At 41.9% G+C, this 17,990-nt stretch overlaps 1 protein-coding gene across 2 annotated transcripts in view; it reads right to left on the bottom strand.

Annotated features, from left to right (window-relative positions):
- Positions 1–13,588, bottom strand: part of LOC310863352 (histone deacetylase 7-like) — a 97,126-nt gene extending 83,538 nt beyond the window's left edge. For both annotated transcript variants that reach the window (XM_083771625.1, XM_083771624.1), the window contains exon 1: positions 13,467–13,588. In XM_083771625.1, coding sequence (XP_083627751.1) covers positions 13,467–13,485 — 19 coding nt within the window. In that variant the 5' untranslated portion in view covers positions 13,486–13,588. The remainder of the gene's footprint in view (positions 1–13,466) is intronic.
- Between the last annotated feature and the right edge of the window lie 4,402 nt (positions 13,589–17,990).

The raw sequence follows: 17,990 nt of genomic DNA on the forward strand, positions 1-17,990 counted from the left end.
CTCTCGAGTCCTCGTGTTGGAATGCCATGGTCTTTAATGTAAACACTGGGCATGAAGTTAGACTGTCTATGAAGATGTGTGATTACATACAGTAATTACGTACAGTAATTAGGTATATTCAGTGATTTCACTAAAAAAAACCTTAGGTTTCGTTTTTGGCTGTGGGACCCAGCCTTTCGTCCAATCAGGATAGAGAGTCAAAAACGAAACCTAAGGTTTTTTGACCCCCAGGGGTTAACTGGGGACAGGGAGGAACTCCTTCCTGTGACCAGTGCCAACAAAACATGCCTCATGTCGCCTTTTCCATTTTTCAGATTTTTACAGATTATTAAAGTACAGAATGTAAGCTTTCATATGATGTATCATTCAATGAAATTGGACAATAATTGAAGGAGATATAACCATTTTAAAATGACTGGGGCCTTTCACCCAAAGCTGAGAAAAGCCCTTTTCAATATTCACAACATTTTATCACCTTAGAGCTGGACAGAAGTGGGTGTGACAATGGGAGGGACAAGAGACAATAGGACGTTTTAGCTGTCAACAGTGCAACACTAGAAACACTGACATGTTTAAGCCAGTAGAACAAACAATGCAATTTGTAAGGTGCCCCAATAAACCCTTTTGAAAGTACTAAGTATTAAATACTAAGTATAAGTATTCAAGTATTAAATATTAAGTTAAGTGTTCAATTTAACTTATACACTACCTGGTTGTAAATAGCTGCAGTACACCATTTTATGCAGGTCTACTTTAAGCAATCAAAGTCAGACAATTGACCCAGTATTTTAAATAAATAAAATCGACGCATCAGGCTATGATGTTGTGCGCTTGTAGATTTGCTATTTTAATAAACAGATCTGTCCACATGCAGTCACAATGCCTGGTTTCATTTATAGTAATTCCTGTGCATTCGATGGGTGGATTCATACTACATCGGGTGTCTATTTAGTGTGCAAGGCTTACATCCGGTCTAAAGCCCACCCACTGTATGCCCTGATTTATATACACAATACATACACGATCCGTATCCTCCCCTCACCGGATGTTGAATTAACAGTACTAACGGCCGTATTTGAAAAGACGTAGCTCTTTGCTGGGTGCGCGAGGAAAAAAAAATTCCTTTTCAATTGATACCGTTTCTTAGAGACGGCCTACACAAACGTTCTATATACCAAATGAAAGCCTGCATTTCATAGTTTACATAGTATATAACCTTTTTTTAAATGAGCAAGAAATGAGCGAGTTGTGATTAAAAGAAAAGACGTGTGATCTCTTTGCTCTTTAACACACGACACAAACGGCTAACTAGGCTAGCTAGCTTCTAGCCTGTTGTTTGTTGGTGAAAGACTCCAAGCTGGGAAGTGTATTTCAGCGAGTAGCTATACGTGGTTTTGTTTATTTTCTGTAAAGTCTAACCCAAATGCCCAGAATACTTCTGTGTTTACAAACACAAGCACGCTAATGGGCGGTGATCAGAGCGTGAAACCTGAGGACAAAGAGATTACAGGACCAATCGTAACCAACATGCAAATCTCGGAACTGCGCTCTTCTGCCTCCAGAAACTTGTTAAAAAACAAGCCCACTTTGACGTATAAATGTATACATTTCATTTGCCCAAATGAACAATCTGTTTGAATGAAAACCTTCTTCAACATTCAAACTGTATTAATATGAAAAAAAAAGAAAATCACATAAAAAAAAAAAACGAGTTTATTTATTGATTTAAGGCATGTTCATTCTGGCGACATGAGGCATATTCTGCTGGCACTGGTCAAATTATGGTCAGCACACTCTATAGTAGGGAGGATTATCACAACAAAACAAAAAAATAAGTGATATTTGAATTAAGTGAAATCACTGAATATACCTTTAATTACATTTATCAAAAACACAGAATTATTCTATTACCAAACAATAAAGACAAAAGTGGGTACATGCTCACATTATTTTCCCATATTCCTTTGCCGTTACAAAATGTATGTTTTTGGTTAATTAAAAAAAGGTTGTGGGACAATGTACATACTGTACTGTACCCGGATTTGTGCAGAAATATTTATATTTATTCTTATAAGCCTTATTTTAGGTGTGTTATTTTTCTTATTCTTTTGCTAAACTATTATGTTTGCATGGGCCTCACTGTACATGTACATAATCCTGCACTGGACTGAAGGTGTTTTGGAGAAAATGAAATACCAAAAACTGCATTCTTACGTGTGTGTGCGTGTGTGTGTGTGTGTGTGTGTGTGTGTGTGTGTGTGTGTGTGTGTGTGTGTGTGTGTGTGTGTGTGTGTGTGTGTGTGTGACTGTGTGTGCGCATGCACGTGAGTGTGTGTGTGCGTACGTGCGTGCGTGTGAGGCTGTGAGCACATGCGTGCGCCGTGCGTGTGTGTGTGCAGATGCAGGGCAGCAGAGCGGAGACTTTCCACCAGGAACAATCATGGAGGTATAGGAATGGTTTGCTTACACTTTGCAACGCACACTGAAAACAGCTGATCTACAAGCTCACAGTGCTTTGTGATGCAATGTGATGCATTGTGAGCTTGTAGCTGGACTGTGTTCGGCACACGACTATTGTATCGTAATAAAGCAAAAGGGACGAGAGAGACACAGCAGATTGCTGAGCCTACATTTGCATACGTTTTGCTTTGACTGTTCCCACAAACTCAACGGTCAACCAAAGATGGAGAATGAGATACATCCATCATCAGTGGCGTGCACAGACATTTAGAGGGGCCAGGTGCTCAAGTGGAAAAAAAGGGCACCTTGTTGTGCAGCGCATTTTGGGGCGGGAACCCATTTTGGTGCTTTATAGCTATTGAAAAATAGCAGATCTACAAGCTCATAGCTACGAGCTTGTAGGTCTGCTATTTATTTTTTTATCGAAGAACCACTGACATAGAAACATAGCTTTAGATTGTGGGGGGCCTAAAATAATATAGTAGAAGCGTTTTTTTTATCAAGATTTGATCAATGTCACCGCATGGTCCACACACTACAAATTTTTTTTTTTTTAAGAGCAAAATTGCCAAAAGGGCAGGGGGTGCTCTAGCACCCCCTAGTGTCTATCTGTGCACGCCACTGCAGTATCTTCAGTAGCACTCCAAGGTAGAGTTTTGTGGCCAGTGGGGTTCACTTCTCTCTCCCAGTCACAGGAAGCCAATAGGAATGAGAGGAATGCAGCCAGGCAATACAGTGATGGAGGGAACAGCAGTTACACAGGGCACATTGCCAAAGGAATGGAAGAAAGGGGGGGGGGGGGGGGGGGGGAAACAGGCAGGGAAAGATTGTGATAAGAATGTGACGCGATAAGAATGGGAGAAGAAAAGCCCAAAGGCCTGAAAGACTGCAGAGATGCAAGAAAATAAAAAGAGTAACAATAATGTGCCACACAGCTACGTACAGTATGTTATACAGTTACCACATATGGTTTGGTTTCATTTGTACGTGTAGTACACGCACACTCAAAAACAAGTATATGCGCTATACGGCATGTACCATATGTTTTAATGCTACGCAAACTGCAAAGCAATTTTAAAGGAGAATTCCATGCTAGAATACTTTTTTACCTTTCTTAACTTTCTTTGTAGTTGTTACCTCCCCACCAAAGAGGTCCAGGTGTTTTTTTGTGCAAAAACTCCTTATTGGTTATTTCCCCTACCATAAGCCCTCAATGAATTGCATTGGATTGAATGGGAATTGAATGGGGCTGTGGGGTGTTGTGCTAATTCGCTTATTTCCATCAAAATGAGTAGTAAAGTGTGCAGCTTGGGATATTATTTACATTACATTATATGAGGATATATACAAAAATGAAATAATTTTGAGCAATGGAAATAAGCAAATTAGCACAACACCCCACAGCCCCATTCAATTCCCATTAAATTCAATGCAATTAATTTAGGGCTTATGGTAGGGGAAATAGCCAATAAGGAGCTTTTGCACAAAATAACACCTGGACCTCTTTGGTGGGGACGTAACAACTACAAAGAAAGGTAAGAAAGCCTTTTAGTATGGAATTCTCCTTTAAAAAGACAATTTCTTCATGATTTCACTTGGATGTTCCATGCCTAAACTGATTGAATATGAGTAGGCCTAAATACTGGAGAAGATCTACTTCCACACTGTTGCAAATGTCTTTGCTGTAACAATCAAACAATCAGTATTTTTGATAGCATTTTCATCTCTATTGCTTCTGAAGGACAGACTTAGAGCTTCTGAAGGCAATTTTATTTGTATAGTAACATTCAGGAAATTCAATGTGCTTCACGCTGAACATCAAGCAAAGGAAATGTAATTATACAATGACATTTACTGTAGGATGCATAAAACAATAACAGATACAATTACAGTGCAGAACAGATCGAAGGCAGCAGCAAACATGTTTTTAGTTTAGGTTTAGTTTTTGTTTAATCTTAAAAGACATAACAGTGGCAGTAGACCTGCAGTTTTCTTTTCTAGTTTCTAGTGGCTTTTGTGCCTTTATTGATATTTACAGTGAAGAGGGAGGGAGAGATGGGGAGAGATATGCAGCAAAGGTCGTAATGAATGGGATTTGAACCCACGACACGCTGTCAGGCCAGAGCCTATGTGGCTGCATGCGCCTGGACCACTTGGTCAGCAGACGCCCCAGACCTGTTTGTTCCAGATAATGTGGTGCATAAAAGAAAATCTGCTTCCACACGTTTATTTCTGTTTTTAAGGACATAAAGCAGACCTTTCCCATGATGACCTGAGTGCATCTGGATGGTTCATGATATCGCACCAGATCAAAATTGAATTTAGCCCTAAACCATTCAAAGCTTAATAGACAAACAGTAGGCCTATAGTATTATTTATTTTGAAATCAATTCTTTGACACACAGGGAACCAGTGTAAGGATTTCAATTCTGACCTGAGATCAGATTCTATAAACGTCTTCTACATCCTGACAGTTTTCTGATAAAGCTATGTTTCTATGTCAGTCGTTCTTCGATTTTTCAAAAATAGCAGACTATACAAGCTCGTATATGATATGCGATATGAGCTTGTAGATCTGCTATTTTTAAATAGCTAAAGCACGACATGATGCTAACACCAAAATGGCTTCCCGTTCAGAATGGGTTAAGAACTGGAGTGATATGCTCCACTTCCTTGGTATTGGTAAGGACTCGAGCAGCAGCCTTCTGAATCAACTGTAGTTGTCCCATTTAGTTTTTAAGGATACTGAATATGAATGCATGGACACGTTTTTCTAGATCCAGCTGCTGAGACATACTGTAAGTCATTTAGGAGTTCCCAAACCTTTTTAGCCCGTTGTGACCCAAAAGAGAAATTCGACCCCGCCAAGACCCAAACTAGTGAAAATAGTAGATCTTCGGCTATTTTCACTACTACTTAATTAAACATGTGTTTTGGTAATCTATGGAATTTCTTTGATTTTTGGAATTTCTTTCTTGAAAGAAAGAAAGAAAGAATGCAGCACTGAGATATACTTAGACTGACATTTTGCATTTCTGTATTTAACCCATTCTGGGCGGGCCCCCATTTTGGTGTCAGCATCATGTTATGCTTTAGCTATTGAAAAATAGCAGATCTACAAGCTCATATTGCGCCACCGAGTGGCGCGATACGAGCTTGTAGGTCTGCTATTTCTTTTTTTATCGAAGAACGACTGACATTTTTAGAATCTGATCTCAGGTCAGAATGGGTTAATCAGACCAGTGTGTGTCCAGTGGAAACCTCGTTATGAATCTGATCTCAGGTCAGAATGGGTCAAGTGGTTGTCATTGAAAACATTAACAAGAGCCGTGTCCGTGATGTGGTGGTGTGGTTGAAAACCTGACTGTAAGATATCCAGGCCATTTAGTGTTAAGACGTTGTTCAGTTGTTGAAATAGCAGGGGGGGTTTTTTCCATCTACTTGTATACTGTACTATATCATCTCTAAAGGAGAGACTATCTCTATACTGTATAGCTCCTGAAGACAGACTCTCTCTATATTGTTCTGATTATGAGTGAATAGAATAGGTGCTCCTGAAGCTGAAGGAGAGGCTCTCGCTATATATATTGTTGTTATTTGTGGAATGTGTCACATTATCTGTGTGGCAGATTTCCTGGCAAGGGGAGGATATCGAGGCAGGGGGTCCACGCCCATAGACAAACACTCATTTGTTTTCTGTCCGGGGGGGGGGGGGGGGGGGGGGCTGCGCAACCGTACAGACATACTGTACACACTCAAAGGTCTCAAGGTCTCAAGGTTGTACTTTATTGTTGCATCTTGTGTACAGGTACTTAACCAATTCTGACCTGAGATCAGATTCATACAAGGTTTCCGCCGGACACACACTGGTCTGATGAACCCATTCTGACCTGAGATCAGATTCTAAAAATGTCAGTCGTTCTTCGATTTTTCAAAAAATAGCAGACCTACAAGCTCGTATCGCGCCACTCGGTGGCGCGATATGAGCTTGTAGATCTGCTATTTTTCAATAGCTAAAGCACGACATGATGCCAACACCAAAATGGGTGCCCGGTCAGAATGGGTTAAAGGTTTAATGACATTCATTTTCATTTATTTTTCTTTTTCTTTTTTCTTTTAGGTTTTATGACCTCAATTACACCAAAAAAAACCTGAACTTTGAACATTCAGTGGATTTTCTGTGGTCTGAAGTTTTCTTTGGGGTTTGGAAGCCTTTTGAGCTACAATGAAAACAGGCAACACAGTGAAAACAGTGACATCTGCTGGCAAATCCCATTGACATATATGGGGATTTGCAGGGTCTTACATCACTTACTGCCGGCAAATCAGAGCACCTGTTTGAGCCAGAAAACCCCAGATCACAGAAAGTCTACTGAATGTTAAAAGTTCATGTATTTTGGGTGCAATTGAGATTAGAAAACCTAAAAAAATATAACAACAAGTCCAAAACCTTTTTTTGAATGTCACAATCCTTTTAAGAATAAAACTTATTATTGTTTGGCTTCCTTACCCCATTCTGACCGGGCACCCATTTTGGTGTCAGCATCATGTTATGCTTTACCTATTGAAAAATAGCAGATCTACAAGCTCATATCGCGCCACCGAGTGGCGCGATACGAGCTTGTAGGTCTGCTATTTTTTGAAAAATCGAAGAACGACTGACATTTTTTAGAATCTGATCTCAGGTCAGAATGGGTTAATCAGACCAGTGTGTGTCCAGTGGAAACCTCGTATGAATCTGATCTCAGGTCAGAATGGGTTACAGACAATGCAGCATTACAGCAGCACATTAGATAGCATAACATTCAAAACAACAAATTGCATTTTCCTTTGCCCGGTTTTCGCTCTGGTTCCTATCAGTTCGTTCATGTATCTGATTGTTCGGGCCGGGGAAAGAAGCTTTTTTTGCAGTCTGTTTCCAGTGGCTTTGAGACTGCGATAACCTTTTCCATCTCAAACAGTCTGCGTTTGGGATGGTTTGGGTCTTTCATAATTCCACAAGCTTTGCTGACACAACGATCGTCGTACAGTACAGGGCTTCGATGGGGGGGGGGGGGGATCACATCCGTTGATGCGTTCGGCTGTTCGCACAACCCTCTGCATTGCTTTGCGGTTGAGGTCGGTGCAGCTGCCATATACCAGGCCGTGAAGCAGCCAGTCAGAATGCTCTCTGTGGAAAGCTTTTAGGACTTTGGGGCCCATGCTACCTTTCTTGAATCTTCTCAGGAATTAGAGGCGTTGTTGTGCTTTCTTGCCGCTCCATCTGTACCTTAGAGTATATATATCTATAGAGAAGGCACCCAGAGGAAACCCTGAGGCGAAATGGACATAGTGGCCGAATGAAGGTATTGCAGCCTGGCCCCAAACACATGAACGCGCTGTCCGTTGACTATCATTGTACACGTTCACGACGGACGACGCTCGTGCGCGTTCAACGGCAGCGCGTTCATGTGTTTGGGGCCACTCACCATTGCAATCCGTCCCAGAATGCACTCTGTTCCTACCCGGAAGGAGGAGTGAATCCGCCTCATGCGCTTTTGAGCAACTCAATGCAAGTGGATGGGAGGAGAACTCGGGTGTCTTCTCTATAGATATATATACTCTATGTGTGTACTCCCAAGAACACGTGCTGATGTGTATGCACTCACGCCACGCCACGCACGCACGCACGCACGCACGCACACACACACACACACACACACACACACACACACACACACACACACACACACACACACACACACACACACACACACACACACAGGGAGGGTCCATCTATCTCTCTTTGTGTGTCTCTCCAAGCTTTTTCCATTCTTGCTCTCATCAGTGTGATAAATTTTGCAATCTGGGGGGCAGTCTGGTTCACTGCAAGGATGTCACTGAAGGCAACCCAGATAACGGATTGAATTCACTGTTGTAATTTGTGTTCGTTGTAAATGAACAAAACACAGTACATATATAGGGAACAGTGGCAGAAAACTTTACTGGGATTAATGGACCTACACCTACACCGCTCAGATTAACCCATTTTGGTGTTAGCATCATGTCATGCTTTATAGCTATTGAAAAATAGCAGATCTACAAGCTCATAGCGCGCCACCGAGTGGCGCGCTATGAGCTTGTAGGTCTGCTATTTTTTTTTAATTGGAGCAAATTTGGAAACATAGGTAGAAACATAGGTATTTCAGAAAACTGTCATGATTTAGAAGATTTTTTTTTAATTTCGACGTCAGGCCTAACCATTCTGACCGGGCACCCATTTTGGTGTTGGCATCATGTTATGCTTTAGCTATTGAAAAATAGCAGATCTACAAGCTCATATCGCGCCACCGAGTGGCGCGATACGAGCTTGTAGGTCTGCTATTTTTGAAAAATCGAAGAACGACTGACATTTTTAAAAATCTGATCTCAGGTCAGAATGGGTTTAATCAGACCAGTGTGTGTCCAGTGGAAACCTCATATGAATCTGATCTCAGATCAGAATGGGTTAATGGACCCACACCGGGACACTTGGGTGGTGCAGCAGGGTTAAAGTCCCTGCCCACCACCACTGCGGAGACTAGAGCTTTCAATCCTCCACAGGACTTTTCAACAACTGCACACATTGAAATAGGCCCCGGTAAACTGCAGCCAGACTTTGAACCTGCAACTGCTTGTGACAGTGGGTTTCATCTGACTGATCAAGACTTTCCCAGTAGACTCGATCGGGTTCTAATCTACCCACAGAAAGCAGCTATATGCGCGCGCGGTTTCTCTGGAAACTGACAGAGATGCTGTAAAGTGTGTAGCTCCCACGACGCCCTCACACTTCTTCTGTATGTGTATATATGAAAAGGTCACGAGAATGCACTTGGTGCTGTTTATACCCCTTTGAAATGGTTAACGGCTTTTTGCCTTTTAAAGTATGTCAGATAACGTACCACCAAAGTATCGTTGTTCACTAACAGTTCCATGAGAGCCAATTCAAAGTTTCTAAACTCGCTAAAATAGTTTAGCCGCAGAATATCAGTGAAATAATAATAAAAGACCAACGGGCACTGCTGTAGATCGAGGCCCCATGCTCTAGTTTATAATAATAACGTGAAATGAATGTATACTTTCAAAATGTAGAGGTAAATTTGATATATTTGCAATTGTTTTCCTGAAAGATCTATAATGTGCTGTTACACTGACTCTTGGCCAGTGTTGTTTTCGTCGACTAAAACTAAGACGAAAAATGTTCGTCGACTATACCTTTTTTCACTGACGAAAACTAAACAAAAACTAAATAAAAACGAATCTGATGACTAAAACGAAGACTAAATATACTGACAATTTCGTCAACAAATAAAAACTAGACTAAAATGTTAGGAAGGGACTAGTGGACAAGAGATCCAGTTTTATGCTGGGTTGCATGCTGAAAATAGCAGATCTACAATCTTGCAACGCGTCGCGCTGCGAAGATATGTCATTACAACGACATAAAGGCCTGTCAAAACACATTTTAGTCGACTAAATCAACTGTAGATTTAGTCGACTAAAATCGTATGACATTTAGTCGACTAAAACTAGACTAAACATTAGAACATTCCAGGTGATTGATTGATTGAAATATTTATTAACAGTTTGTAGAATTACAGTACATTTTCACTGTCAAAATGTGACTAAAATGTGAAAACGATTGAAGAGACTATGACTAAAACTAAAATAGAAATTTGCTGCCAAAAACAACGCTGCTCTTGGCAACTAAGTAGCTACTGTATTAATGTGTTCATGACATTGATTATAATAGACATGCAATAAGTATGCTCTTCCACAAGGTGGTGGTAGCCAAGTGGGCTAGTGCACCATACTGTACATACAGTACAGATATAGAATGCAACTGTAATCCATTCACCACCAGTACAATCAATTTCGTACTCCATTAACCATATTAACCCATTCTGACCTGAGATCAGATTCATACGAGGTTTTCCCACTGGACACACACTGGTCTGATTTTAACTTCCACATGCCTGTTCATGCTAATACATATATCCACATATCCACTAACGTTACATACTGTATCATCACACTATGGACTGTGTGCTGTTATATAGAAACATTTATTTGGAAAATATGACTCCAGAACTATTTTGGTATAGGAAATGTACAGTATACTTTAGTTTATAGGTTTGGAATTCACTTTTAACAGTGTGCTTTTTTAATAGGAGAATTATAAGGCCGGTCTCGCCTAAGCCTAAGATATACTTTATTTTCCTGTTAGACTAAGCTTAGTTATTGGGTACTGTACTCGGCTCCTATATACATGTTATGGTTTTAATTACCACTCAATTAACAGTGTTGGTGATCATTTTAGACCTTTGGTTCCCAGGTCACATGCATCCAACAAACAAGATGTTCATGCTGTGAAAACATCAAAGATGGAGTGTACGTCTGTCAGTGACAGAGAGAGAGGGAGTTATATCCCCAGTCACGTCTAGCTCTCTGTGGCCTCTTAACCTCTTGACCTTTGACCATAACAAACTAAACAAACCTCGAGCCCAATAATTCATCACAATGACAGAAATACAGACTGCCCTGCCAAGTCCATGAAATCATTAAAAACTGAGTCTGATGGCTCTGCATATTAGCCATTTTTCAATAGTGTTCTTGTTCAACCCTCATTCAAATTACATTGGGTTACATTACATTTAATGCAATAAAAAAATGAATAGTTTCACACTGTACAAGAAGTCAAGCAAAATATAACACAAGCTGTGGTCTGATAAAAATGTAGGCGTACCTGATTGTCATTATAGTCTACAGTTCAAGACCTATTTTGTCATGTACGGGCGGCGATTAAAAAGTATGACAATATACTGAGGATACTCTCCTTTCCAAATAGATAGATTAGACAGTTCATATTATTTTATCCTCACCGTACTAAACCAACATCCAAAAAGCAACAACATCCAAAAAGCAACAACATCGTCAGCGCGTTATCAAAATGTTCAGGTCTGCTCAACAAGCTAAATTCATTTTCAAAGCAGGTTTATATACTTTCAGTGTCACACTCACACAGAAATATTTGTAGTGTTAATTCAACTCTGAGAGTGTTATAAACATGGACCTGTAAGGGATTTTACTGGGATGTTTTGTATCCCTGAACTTGAACCAAGGTGAAACTCCCTGAAAACTGTAATTTATGTTTGTCACCTCAAGAGTTATAGAGCAAAATAGCTCATGAATGTCATCATTATACACCATTATTGTAAGAACAGACATAGAAGAGGTAAAAGTAAAAGATTTATGGCTCAACAAACCACGTAGACAAGCCTCTAAAAATGGAACACTCGCGGGAGAGTAAAAATAGAGGGAAAGTTTAGTGTTTTGGAACGAGGGAGCATGAGGCTAAAGTCTGAGACCGGCATTTCATCTTTTCCAGCTAGATGTGTGTCGTGTATATTAAAAACCAAAACAAATGGAGAAGACTACAAAATGGGCATATAATCTTTCTTTCTTTCTTTCTTTCTTTCTTTAATACATTCTGATTTAACCCATTTTGGTGTTGCATTATGTAATGCTTTATAGCTATTGAAAAATAGCAGATCTACAAGCTCATAGCGCGCCACCGAGTGGCGCGCTACGAGCTTGTAGGTCTGCTATTTTTGAAGAATCGTGAAAAGTGACATGAAAGTGTTTCAGAACGACTGACATAGAAAAAACATCGCTTTTTCAGAAAACAGTCAGGATTTAGAAGGCATTTGTAGAATCGTTCCCAGGTCAAAATGGGTTAAGTTTCTACACTCTTTTGGCAATGGATGCAATTCTAGGGTGGAACTATGAAACTATGAAAGGGGATTCACAGCGTCAGCGTCTGGAAATGATATTGGGATGCACTGGACAGGAGAGGGTAGTAATATAAAACAAAAATCAGGAAATGTACCCAAAATAACTTTGTTTTACTCTAGTATGGAAGACGCAGCCCATGTTGTGACAGACAGCAGCCCAGTTCACTCTCACTGCCATCAACCCATTTACAGCCTCACTCACCAACCTCTCTCTGTGTGGGAAAAGTGACACAGGGTACCCAAAACATGTCACACTTAGGGAAATACCCCCATACTCCCCCTCCCAAAAGAAACCCCCTTGAGTCTCTCTCTCTGTCTCTATGTCTCTCTCTCTCTGTCTCTCTCTCTCTCTCTCACACACACACACACACACACACACACACACACACACACACACACACACACACACACACACACACACACACACACACACACACACACACACACACACACACACACACACACACACAGTCTGTCCGTGCAGTGCGTGTACGCGTCCACCACTTTCCTTTGAATTAGTGGTGTGAGAGAGTTGTTTGTTGTGTCGTCCCCGTTGTTTGGGCACTGATACTTTTTAGGACAGTCTAAACTCTCCGGAATATGTGGGTGGGTGGGTGGGTGGGGTGGGCGGGTCTGTTTCCAATTTTCTCCCCTTCCCCGTCCTGAGAAACGACACCTCCAAAGCCAAACAACAAAACGGAAAGAAAATGAGGCACAATTATTCTTTTTTTCCATTGCTCGAACCGCAATGAACCCCCGAAACATGCCTTGTTTTTTTTTGTGTCTGTATAAGCCTATGACTGTGAGGTATTTCCACTGATAGCAATGTAAGGAGAAACAGCTACAGAGCCAGCCAGCCCAGAAGGAACCAAAGCTTCCCACACTTCAAGCCAACCAATGCTGACCATCTGCCGGCAATAACAGTCAGAGCACACTGAACACAACGATACCAGCCACGCACTCAACTCACAACCTTGACAGTTGACAATCCTGAAAAAAAGTGTGCCTCTCCATCTGCACACAGTGGGGGCAGAACTAACTAAAAAGAACCATCTATATATAGGCTATCCTTAAACAGAAAACAAGTCTTACATGCTTTCTTATGACCAACCAATCACAACTACAAGGACAGTTATAGGCTTCTATAATGTGATCATATGCAGAAAGATTCAAGCGTGAAAACATGTTCCTTACCAGGTTTGGGTGCGGACATCCAGTATATGAGGTCCCTCGTTGTGTCAGGTCAGTCTCAGAAGCAGCACTGGGACATGGGTTAAGAGGCTGTGAGGATAGATCCTGCTTTGACAGGGGAGTGGTGCTGTAGTGCTGTAGACCTAAGCCTATACGGTGAGACAGACTCCACTCTCAAGGGGCTCCCTCACACTTTTCAATATCTCGCGCTTTCTCTCTTCTGTGAACTTAGTCTCTCCTTTTCTCTCTGTCTCTCTTCCCTCTCTCTGCCTCCCCCTTCTCTCTCTCTCTCTCTCTCTCTCTCTCTCTCTCCCTTTCAGAAAGGACACAGTTGCTCTGCCCTATCAGTCCCCTTTAACTTTGTCAGTGCTGCCTCTGAATCAGAAGCTATAGGGGCAGAGGAAGAGGTACAAATAAATATATATATAAGAAATATATATATATATATATATATATATATATACTGCATGTTTATGTGTCTGTGAGAGAGAGAGAGAGAGAGAGAGAGAGAGAGAGAGAGAGAGAGAAAGATCGAGGCAGCGGGGAGGGAGGGGGGCTTGATTCTAACACACAATAGCAGGAAGTGTTGCATCAGGATGCACACACAGTACACACAGTACCAAAATAAGAACGGTATATCAATTAACATCACATATAGGGTAAAGACACAATACTAACACATTTGAGTTGACACAAAGAAAGATGTGTATACTGTCTATTTCCAATGCAAGTTGAGTTCATCAAGGCAAACTAAATTCCTGTCATATTCATGAAGAGAGTTGAGTGCACAAATGCACGATGCATGGACCTGGCTGCTGCACTTTAGCTACATGGTTTTATTGTATAATATCACAAGTATATAAGCGCCAAAGTCCTGACGTCACTCGCTCATCCCCTCGATTCCCCTGGTTCACGGAAGTAATTTCTCTATGGAGAATAACATGGGGTCATCTTAAAATCGTTTCATATAAGCATCGTGGTCCAAAAATAAACAATCTGTCTCTGTATTATTGTCAGGGGAGGTGTCTCTGTATCGTTTGCGACCGTCAGTCACTCATAATATGATATAGTCTGTTTCTAGCGTTTCTAGTCTCTTTCTAAACGTATAAACATTCCGTTCATATCCATGAGATGACATGTTTATTTTTCAAACACAGTTCTTATGTGAGGCGGTCTAAAATCCCCCCTATGGGGATTAGGATTACAATGCAAATTAAAAGTGGATGAACCCGTGGATTTGCGCCCTCTACCGATATTGACGTCAGACTTCGTACTCTATAAACAAACATGGAAAACTGACCTGGATTTGTGTAGCAACATATAAACCTATTATGGTGCGCCCTTTTTTGTGGGTCAGCATTAAAGAAGCACGCCATTTCCGTTTAATCACTCTGTTTCACATGTGTTGGTTTAACAAACAATTAAATTAGAATAATTATTATTTATAAAATATATATAATATATTCTATCAAATAAAATGGCTGCTATCAGTTTCAATTGCTGTTTTCAATATGCAGTGATGTCACGTGCCACACCAAAATGGGTGCCCGGTCAGAATGCGTTAAAGAAGCACGCCATTTCCGTTTAATCACTCTGTTTCACATGTGTTGGTTTAACAAACAATTAAATTAGAATAATTATTATTTATAAAATATATATAATATATTCTATCAAATAAAATGGCTGCTATCAGTTTCAATTGCTGTTTTCAATATGCAGTGATGTCACGTGCCACCTCCCACCTCATTATGTTTTACTGCTGCAACCACTTAATTGTTCAGTCTATAGCCTATCTTGGCAAAATGCCATCTTAAAGGCAGCCTACATTCTTTTTTAGTAGCACGGCTTGGGTGCAGCAAGTCGTGCGGGAAGTACTGGGAGCTGATTAGATGGTAGGTGTGGCACTCGAATACTGGACAACTCACCCCGGTGCTTGCCCGTTTTTCCTCCCAGAATTTTCCCCAGTGAGGGGGATAACTTTGTAATATGCTATTGGCTGTTTGTATTCTTTTTGTAAACATATAAAAAGATACTATAGCCTATTGACCCTATAACTCATTCTGACCTGAGATCAGATAAAAAAAATGTCTATTACATCCTGACAGTTTCATTATTAACCCATTCTGACCTGAGATCAGATTAAAAAAATGTCAGTCGTTCTTCGATTTTTCTAAAATAGCAGACCTACAAGCTCGTATCGCGCCACTCGGTGGCGCGATATGAGCTTGTAGATCTGCTATTTTTCAATAGCTAAAGCATAACATGATGCCGACACCAAAATGGGTGCCCGGTCAGAATGGGATAAACAATTTCATATAATTTATTATGTAAGGTTTTGCCCCCTCAAATTGTACCTCGTCAGATAATCTCCACGTAGCCTACAACAACTTCTGTGAACTGACTTCACTGTAGTAGCCTTTTCATAAATTATATTTGTACTTAGGCTGTTCTGCTCTCGTGAAAGTTTATAGTTAGAGAAATTCAAAGTCCAGCCCGTCTGCTGTCCAGCCTCTCCCACCAACCCCTCACTGGGGAAAACTCCGGGAGGAAAACAGAAAAGGGGTGAGTTGTCCTGTTACCGTGGCGCTCTACCTCAGCATCCATCTCCCAAGGGTTAGGGGCGGGCAACTGGCGGCCCGGAGGGCCACATGCGGCCCCCACCTTCACTTAATGTGGCCCTCAGGTTAATATCAGAATACTGATATAATAATTGGTTCCAGCTGTTTACAATTCCACATCATGCAAAACATGACCTGCTTTAATTACTTCAGTCTAAATTAGTAGCTCAATGCTCAACACACGTATAATTAAAGGCATTTGAAATTACATAAAAATGTAACGCGACGCGTTTTGAGCTTGTAGATCGGCTATTTTTGCTACGACAGTAACATATGGCCCTAGGGAGTGAGTGTGGAAATATAGTGGCCCTCTCTATCGTCAAAGTTGCCCACCCCTAGTGCATCGTAATGGGGACAGACTCCTGCGTGTTACCGGCTGATGCAGACAATAAGCCACTCCCGACCTACTACTAGGACCAACTAGGCCTAGGTTGTGATTATTATAGATTAAGTCTTTGTGGAGCTGTTTAAATTACATGTCATGCCCTCACGTGCCCACCGGCCTACTTGGGAACGATGCAACTTGGGAACCTGATGATATACGTTGTCATAGCACCTGTTTTAACTGTCAGCCGGTGTCCCACATGGAGATCTGTGTGTGTGCCTGTGTGTGAAGACTGAAAACTGAAAAGTGTACTTGGCAATCGATTCGGCCCACTGACAGAGCCTGATTGGTTGAGCCTCAATTGGCTGAGGCAGAGGCTGGAAATTGCACAGGTGAAAGGAGTTGGCCTCATTAGGCCCACTGCAGGCAGAGCCTGGCCCAGGTGAAAGGAGTTGGCCTCATTAGGCCCACTGGCAGAGCCTGGCCCAGGTGAACGGAGTTGGCCTCATTAGGCCCACTGGCAGAGCCTGGCCCAGGTGAAAGGAGTTGGCCTCATTAGGCCCACTGGCAGAGCCTGGCCCAGGTGAAAGGAGTCGGCCTCATTAGGCCCACTGGCAGAGCCTGGCCCAGGTGAAAGGAGTCGGCCTCATTAGGCCCACTGGCAGAGCCTGGCCCAGGTGAAAGGAGTTGGCCTCATTAGGCCCACTGGCAGAGCCTGGCCCAGGTGAAAGGAGTTGGCCTCATTAGGCCCACTGGCAGAGCCTGGCCCAGGTGAAAGGAGTTGGCCTCATTAGGCCCACTGCAGGCAGAGCCTGACCAGAGCCTTTTGTGGTGGTTCTGGAGAACCGTGGGTCCGACCGACTCGATACCTGGCACGGCCCTCCCTGTGGGGGTGTGGGGGGGGGGGGGGGGGGGGGGTGGAACGCGTGTGTCGAATGTGAAGTTAAACGGTTCTCGGGTTACGTGCATTACAGCCGTACACACACTCATGTACGCACGCAGAGATAGTAGGATTTGTTTTAATAGAAATATTTAAATTTAAATCAAATTCTATAAAATGCTTGGCAACATGATGGGGGAGACCAAAAGTAGTTTATTGGAAGATTTGATCATTTACGCTGTAGGCTGTATTCCACTGTTGTTTCGAAGGCAAGCTGTTACCTTGCGGTGATTACATTAACGATAGTAGTAGCACTGCTGAACCCAGTGACCCCGTCATGCACTTACTTGTGCGTAAACACACAAATAGAGCATTCAGTGTGATTACTAACACGAGGTGACATATTTTACTTTAGGTAATTCGATTTCTGCCTGAGTGAAATTAAGGAGGGAGAAAATAGCCAGGATGCTAGTGACTCAGTGAAAACACTTTGTGTGCCCATGGATTGAGAGACCAGGAAAACATTCTATTTTAACTGTATGGGGTGACTGTAGGGGTGACTGTGGCTCAAGAGGTAGAGCAGGTCGTCCAATGATCCATGGGTCGCCGGTTCGAATCCCGGCTCCTCCTGTCTACATGTCGAAGTGTCCTTGGGCAAGACACTGAACCCCAAATTGCTCCCGATGTGCTGGTTGGTACCTTGC

This window comes from Protomyctophum parallelum (assembly GCF_964188405.1).
Source record: "Protomyctophum parallelum genome assembly, chromosome: 8".
Taxonomy (NCBI): Eukaryota; Metazoa; Chordata; class Actinopteri; order Myctophiformes; family Myctophidae; genus Protomyctophum; species Protomyctophum parallelum.